Source organism: Gossypium arboreum, chromosome 13 (assembly GCF_025698485.1).
Source record: "Gossypium arboreum isolate Shixiya-1 chromosome 13, ASM2569848v2, whole genome shotgun sequence".
Taxonomy (NCBI): domain Eukaryota; kingdom Viridiplantae; phylum Streptophyta; class Magnoliopsida; order Malvales; family Malvaceae; genus Gossypium; species Gossypium arboreum.
The window spans coordinates 9,657,540-9,665,409 of record NC_069082.1 but is presented as its reverse complement, the minus strand read 5'-3'; the positions used below and the strand labels follow the sequence as shown (position 1 = coordinate 9,665,409).

The 7,870-nt window shown below is 33.5% G+C and overlaps 1 protein-coding gene across 1 annotated transcript; it reads left to right on the top strand.

The window, feature by feature from the left end:
• The first annotated feature begins 1,020 nt into the window (after positions 1-1,020).
• LOC108464322 (uncharacterized) lies at positions 1,021-5,841 on the top strand. The gene is made up of 5 exons (XM_017764565.2): positions 1,021-1,895; positions 2,432-2,694; positions 3,856-3,993; positions 4,418-4,657; positions 5,323-5,841. Exons 1-5 carry the CDS (start codon positions 1,286-1,288, stop codon positions 5,434-5,436), a joined length of 1,365 nt encoding a protein of 454 aa, XP_017620054.1. The 5' UTR covers positions 1,021-1,285; the 3' UTR covers positions 5,437-5,841.
• The last annotated feature ends 2,029 nt before the right edge of the window (positions 5,842-7,870 follow it).

Genomic DNA, 7,870 nt, shown 5'->3' with positions numbered 1-7,870 from the left:
ATTGTACGACAACTGGGATGAGTTATACAATAAACTTCAAGGTTGGATTTCAACGATGGTGGAGTATGTTCGAGGAATTGTCGTGGACTTGCAAACGTTGCCTTATAGAGGCCCAAATGGATAATTGGAATTGGGGAAAAGAGATTTCCATCGATTTTCTGGACTTTTGATCTAAGTGTTAGAGCCTTTTCCCACTACAAACCGCTAGTGCAGGTTGATATCTACATAATTTTAAAAAAAATTACATAAATTAAATATAATTAATTATTATATTACAATAACTATAAAATATAAAATACAAAATACAAACTTTAAATACCTTATTAGTTTTTTTTTTCTTTTTTCTTCCTTCTCTTCTTCTACAAAAATATTTGAAGGGGAAAGCAAAACCCCACCTTCTTAAATAGAGACATTCTTCTTCTTCTTTTTCTTCTCCTCCTCTCTCTCTCTTTTTTTAAACTAACAATTATTAAGCATTATAAATCTAATGATCAATCACATTGTTGATGTTCTTGACACAATATGACCAGTTATAATATATGTTTTAATTTTTTAATATATATATTTTAAAAAGCCATAGTTTTTAACAAATAAATTATTTTTATTTTTTCCCAATCAATTCAACTTTCACTCTTAATATGATTTTTAAAATTTTAATGTTATTTTTTCTCTTCCATTTTTTTCTTTCTATTAAAATTACCCTTTAATTTTCTTGATTTCACATTACAAAAATTATTTTCAGGTTTTTTTATAAAATTAACCTAAAAATTAATTAATTATATAAATGACCTATTTTTTGATAAAATACGTAAATAACATACAATTTACTGTCAATATACAAAAAACATAAAATATTATAAAACAAATAATAAAAAATAATAAAAATAAAGACAGGAAGAAAGACAAATAAATAAATAAATTGAAAAAGTAAATAAAGAAAAACAAATGAAAAGGACAAACAAATTAAAAATGAAAAAATGAAAAACTGAAAACAAATAAAAAAAATCAAGAAAAGGAAGATGGAATAGGCATCAGAATAGAGGAGCAAAATAGGGTGTTAGAATCTTTTGATGTTAAATTATTTAGCTCCAGTAAATTTGTTAAAGCTCTGTTTCTTTTCAAAAATCGTAATATTTTTTTAGATTTTAAATTATTTTCGTATTTTATAAAAAAAATAGATCATTTAAGTATTAGTTTTATAAAAAAGGCATCTATTCCCCCTTGTTGCTCGCGCCTGAGAATCAGTGACACTCAATAGTTTGTGAAGAATCACAATAGAAAATCGATGGAAAAACTTTGCAACTTCAATCACCAATTCGTCATTGTTCATCTTCTACTCTTTTCTTCACTTCTAAGCTTCACAAATCCAACACCATCCCCGACCCAAGATGAACAATCCCAAATCATATCAAGGTTCCAAGAATACCTCCGAATCAACACATCCCAACCATCCCCGAACTATAAAAAATCGACCCAATTCATCCTATCCTTAGCCGAATCCCTTTCTTTAGAAACCCAAGTCATAGAGTTCGTCCAAGGAAAGCCGCTCGTTATCCTCAAATGGCCAGGCTCCGACCTTTTCCTTCCTTCTATCTTACTCAACTCCCACACCGATGTCGTCCCTTCTGAGCGTTCGAAGTGGGATTATCATCCTTTCGGTGCCCACATCGATGAAAATGGTAATATATTCGCTAGAGGCTCCCAGGATATGAAGTGCGTGGGCATGCAGTATATGGAGGCTGTTCGTAGGTTGAAGGCTTCTGGGTTTCAGCCAAAACGGTCACTTTACTTGTCGTTTGTCCCTGATGAAGAGATTGGTGGCCATGACGGTCTTGAGAAGTTGGCTCAATCCGATGTTTTCAAGAATATGAATGTTGATATTGTGCTTGATGAAGGTGAACCAGATTTTACTTTTTAAAATTTATTAAAAAAATTGTAAAACCATGTTTTGAAATGGCTGATATAGTTAATAGTTAATAGATTGGTGGGCAATGCTTCTTGTTCGTTATTGAGCTTGCCGGTGAGGACCTGAATTTGTAAGTACAATAGTTAGGACTTGGGTATTTGTAGATATTTATTTAATTTTTTTCAGATAATATTTGTATTTGGGTACTTTAGTAAGTGGATTCGGAATGGATGTGGATATTAATGTTCCTATATCCATTATCTGAATCTGTTTTGGGGAATAAGGGATTTGGATATCCAAACTATTTAAAAAATTTTATTTTAAACAAGTATTTGGACTTACTAAATACTGATCTTAGCGGATTTGGATATCTTAGTTATATTTGGATTTGATGCGGATAGTAAACAGATTTAGATTTTAAAGCAAATTTGCGGGTTTGAATTTTATTGACATTGCAGATATCTGATCCGCTAGTTGGCCGTATATCTGTTAGTGATGATAACATAATGTTGTTTTGAGGAACAGGGTTGGCTTCACCCAATGAGAATTACAGGTTATTCTATGGAGAGAGGACGCCGTGGTGGCTGGTGATAAAGGCTACTGGAGCTCCTGGACATGGGGCGAAGCTTTACGACAACAGTGCAATTGAGAACCTTTTCAAGAGCATTGAGGGTATCAGGAGGTTCAGGGCTTCGCAATTTGATTTGGTCAAAGCTGGTTTGAAGGGTGAAGGAGAAGTCATTTCGGTTAACATGGCCTTTCTGAAGGCTGGCACGCCTTCTCCCACAGTAAGTCTCTGTAAATTTAGATAATTAGTTGCTAAAATCTTTGCTTGTTAAAGTCCTTGTAGTTAGTTTACATGCATTGCTATTAGTTATGATTTCACTAGATATTTTCTTAATAGTATAGCTTCAGATATTTATCATAAAAGCACAGAAGATAACCAAATTTTTGCTCATGTCTCAGGAGCAGTCTATAACCATACTTGTCACTTGGCTTTGACGCACTAGAACTTTAAGAGCCCTAATGAGCTTATACCGATTCCTTTCCTCAAACACTTTGGAAAATTAAAGAAATAGATAATCTTTCTTTTAAAAAACAAAATGTTAGTGTATGAATCTTTATACAAGACATGAGGAGCATATACTCTTTGACAAGTAATATGAAGCATCTCATGAGGCTTTTACTGGATATGAAATGTTAGTCATGCACATTGATGGAATAGAAATAATTTCCTAGTGACTCAATAGTGGATTTTCTTGTGTCAATTTGATGTCTTTAACAGTAATTATTAAGTATTAAACAGTAAACTTGGCATCTAGGTCCACTTTGGTACCTATACTGTTTCTTGGTTCCACTTTGGTACCTGAACTGGGCAACTAGGTCCATTTTTGTCCCTAAATTTGGATTTCCTCAATATCTAATGATGTGGCATAATCTCAGAGTGCCATGTTATCAAACTTTTACATTTTTCAAGTTCAAAGATCAAAATGGATCTAGTTGTCAAGTTCAGGTAAGTTCAGGTACCAAAGTGGATAAAAAAAAGTGAGGTTCCAAAATGGACCTAGTTGCCAAGTTCAGGGATCAAAAATTGCATTAACCCTAATAAATATGTTAAGTATATATCAACATGGAAAGCTGTGGCTTGATTGCATTGTTTCATTGAAGATGGAAAACAATGTGCATTAATCTATGTTCCATAGTTCCTTAAAGCACTCGGTTGCTAGAGGAACTAAAGGACTAAGCTTTCTGTGCTAAAAATGCTGGACCATTTAATGCATGGTCAGTTAGGCCTTTTAGCCTACCTTTCTCCTTTCCGCTACTGCACACATTCATTCTGCTGGTCTATCATCAATTTTGTTGCCATTTTGCATTCATGGAAAAAAAGATAGTTATATATGTAATATCTATCTCAAACATACGTGGGTTCTTTTATATTTTTCTGCCAGGGTTTTGTTATGAATTTGCAGCCGTCTGAAGCAGAAGCTGGTTTTGATATTCGAATACCACCAACAGTTAATGCAGAATTCTTGGAGAAACGGATAGCTGAGGAATGGGCACCTGCTTCTCGAAACATGTCATTTGAGGTAGAGCAAGTGAAACACTTCTCTCTTAGAAAAAAATGGCATTCTGTAAGAATAAAAGGGTGGTGTACTATGTTTTCGGGATCTGTTAGTACAAAATTTCATGGCATCCTGCAATATATTTCTTGAAATCAATATGATTATGTCCTGTGGTTTGTTCAATATTTTGTTCTGCTCATACTGTCAGTTATATGACCTCAAACGCATCCCCTCTCCCGCTTTTTGAAGATAGTGACACTCGTCAACTTGTATCGATTTGATATCATCTGAGTCACTGTCTAAATACAAGATCAGTGCATTCCAGGGGAAACAAAGGCGATAAATATTAGGAAAAGAAAAAAGCTGCCCACTTGTATGAGTTTCTCATGGTGTGTTGCTGTTTGTGTGATACCGAATTGCTTCCTGAACTAATTATTTCTGTCTGCAGTTTAAGCAAAAGGGTTCTACGCAAGATTACCGGGGAAGGCCACTCATAACTGCTACTGACAGGTCGAATCCATGGTGGGCTTTGTTGGTAGAAGCTATCAAGAAAGCTAATGGAAAGATTGGGAAGCCAGAGATTTTTCCCGCTGCTACAGATTCTCGTTATTTTCGGCAACAGGGCCTGCGAGCTATTGGTTTTTCACCTATGGCTAACACTCCTGTTTTGCTTCATGAACATAATGAGGTACATCTTGTATTATTATCGTTATATGTTAATGTGCATGCTTGCATATTTATGCACACTCACACAAAGTACTGTTAACCCCAATTAGGCGCCTCTTGCATTAGTATTGTCATATTTATGCTTGCATCTTGTATTACAAGTGCAGATAGCCGAAACCTATAGTACTCTTTAACCACAAAGGACTCGTCATTGAGGATTCAAGAAGTTACAATTTTTTGTCATATGCACATTTGGATCCCATCTCTTGCAACTTGCAAGTGGTATATATGATGGAAAATGGATTATGAGCATTTATACACTTTTTCCTCTGATATAGAGTAGAGTATAGAATCAATACACATTATGACCATGTTGCTTGGACTCTTCATTTGTTTTTTGAAATTCCCATGTCTAACACATGGATATGGGGATATAACTTCCAAGGATCCTCCAAATACATGACAAAACATAAAAAGGACTAACCTTGCTCATGTTGGATACATAACCATATCCGACACTCAAACCCGAGTCCAAGTAACTTAGCATTTTAATGAAGGTTGACAGAGATGATCTACCGTGTGAATACAAGTATGTGATACAAGAAGAACTAGAACTCCCTTCAGTTAACATTCACTGCCAAAATGTGATCTGAGTATCTAATTGTTGTCTTTTCTACCTTACTGCAGTTTCTAAACCAAGCTGAGTACTTGAAAGGAATCGACGTATACGAGTCCATTATTAAAGCATATACATCATATATCCCACCTGGAAGAGATAGCCTTTTGAGAGACGAGTTGTAAAAGGGTTAGCACGGTTGGGTACCTTCTTCATCGAGTGATAACTCTTAGTTTTTCTTGCTGCCTCGAAGTATACCATAAAGGGAGTGGAGGTAATGTTATCCTAGAAATGTATCAATAGCAGTGGAAGCAGTTCATCATGTTACTTATGGATGGTGGGTTATTTGAATGTGCCCTGATGACATGTGCCTCGTTTCCTTCTTTGTTGTAGCGTTTTCATTTTTCATAGTTCCTTGTCAAAGTTCTACTTGGTGGTTGAATAATGGAGTTTGAGATGAAATGACTCCTTTAAACATTATAGTGCTTTAGGTTCAAAGCCCATCATGTACATTTTTCTAGAATTCACTAAGAATTCACTAAGTTCCTAGCAGTGCTTGTTATTTAATAAAAGAAATGGGTTTTCGGCAATTTCACAATTGAGTTAGGATCTGGTTGATGAGTGACACTAACTCTGTCAGCCCTTTAAATAATAGTATAGGTACCAATGATTTATTTTAGAAGAACATCTGATATTTAAGTCATCATCAAGATGAGCTATGAAGAACTATTGACAGTAGATTGGTCAACCAATGGGTCGGGTTGGCTTTAAATTTGAAAATCCTTTGTCATTATGGATTTGTCAATCATTTCAAGTTCAAATTATTTCGTGTTTGGGTTGTTTTAGGTTTAGGGTGACCAATGATTTATCTTAGTAGAACATCTGATATTTGGGTCATCATCAAGATAGCAATGAAGTATTGACAGTTGAGCTGATTTTAGTTTGGGTCAATCTGAATCGGATTAATTCAGATTTGTCAATCATTCCAGGTTGGGGTCGTTTCTGATTTAGGGTGTTTTTGATTAGAACCATTAGACTTTTTTGGGTTGAGTCATCTTAGGTTCAAGTAATTTCAGATTTGCGTTGACTTTTTTTTTTTATAAAAAAGAGGTTGGATTAGGTTCAGGTTTTAGGTTTAGGTCAGAGAGGAGAGGTCAAATTGGCAAGGTTTAATTACTATGAATCTATTACCTGTTAGTAAACATAGATTCACAAGCAATAAAGATGGGCAGGACTTATGGATTAAAGTTAAAAAGGGGTGCCTAGCTTGTAAGTCTTTCCAAGGATATCACAGCTGCAAGTCTTAGGTAATAACGGTTAGGTTCAGTCGGGTTTTTTTTATTGGATATTTTGATCCGTTTATCATAATTCGACTCAGTTTTTTTTTTTTCATTTAATTTTTCATTTTTGTATTTTTAGATTTATTTTGACAAAATGAACTTAGTTTTTTGGCTTTTGTAAATTATTTCACAAAAAGAAGTTTTTTTTTTAAAAATATATCTAGAAAACAATCAATTATCAAGAAGTTTAAATTATTTTCACTATTTTAAATGTAAAATATTTTTTATATCATAAAAATAAAATTAATTATATATTAAATAAAAATAGAATTTAATTTAATTTTGGGTAACTGTGGTTTTTAAATTTGTTTTTCATGAACCATCTAAACACTTCAATTCAAGTCAATTTTCAATTTTTCTTACTTAGATTTAGATGCAACCATAGCATTCCCTTCATGGAACAATCTCTTGGCATTTCTTTTTAGGCTTTTCGTATTTCTATAGTTTCATTATAATCTGATTAAAATTGAAATAAAATTATTTTTTTTGTGTTTGTTTTTTTCAGTCACAAAACTTGAATTTGGTTTGAACTCAAGGGATCGAGTTTGAACCCAAAAAGGTGACAGAGGTGGACAGCCATTAGGGTTGGAGGGCCTTGGCCTTCTAAATTTTTGAAATTTTTTATTGTATTAATTTTTTGGGTAAAGTACAGTAATAGTCATTAAAATTTGATTAAAATGACAAACAATTACTATACTTTGAAAAATTACAATTCAGTCACTAAATTTTAGAAAAAATAAGAAACCAATCCAAATAAGCATTTTCCGTTACGTATGTAGTGGAAAGCTGATTTGTCATTTAATTGGGCATGTTGGCATCCTAGTTGTAATTTTAAACGACTCCAATTTAAGAACCCTAACTGGACAATAGAAGAAAAAGAGAAAAAGAAAAAGAAGAAGAAGAAGAGAATAAATGGAGATGCCGACCTTGATTTCAGTGTGTTACTGTGGAAACTCAGCCAATTTAAGAACTTCTTGGTCCAATGACAACCTAGGTAGAAGGTTCACGAATTATGTTGTTGGGTGTTTTGAAAGAAGTCAGAAAATTGGAAGATGCAAAGAGGAGAAAGAGAAAACATGGTTGATAGTGTTGTTATTTGTAATTTTGTTGTTGTTTAAATGAAAAACCAGCTAACGTGACTACTGATATTGTTATCGTTGTTGAAATGAAAAACCAACTATTTTTTTTGACAAAAACGGTGTTAAATTGTTAAATGATTTTAGGGGCTACTATAATTTATGTTCAAGAAGGAGGCATGCATAAAACATTAGAAAGTTTA

Bases quoted from the DNA above. Each gene is read 5' to 3' on its own strand.
- LOC108464322 (XM_017764565.2), top strand. From the start codon at position 1,286: ATGGAAAAACTTTGCAACTTCAATCACCAATTCGTCATTGTTCATCTT. The intron at 2,695-3,855 runs GTAAGTCTCTGT...TTTTTCTGCCAG, and splicing joins CTGGCACGCCTTCTCCCACA to GGTTTTGTTATGAATTTGCA. The intron at 3,994-4,417 runs GTAGAGCAAGTG...TTCTGTCTGCAG, and splicing joins CTCGAAACATGTCATTTGAG to TTTAAGCAAAAGGGTTCTAC.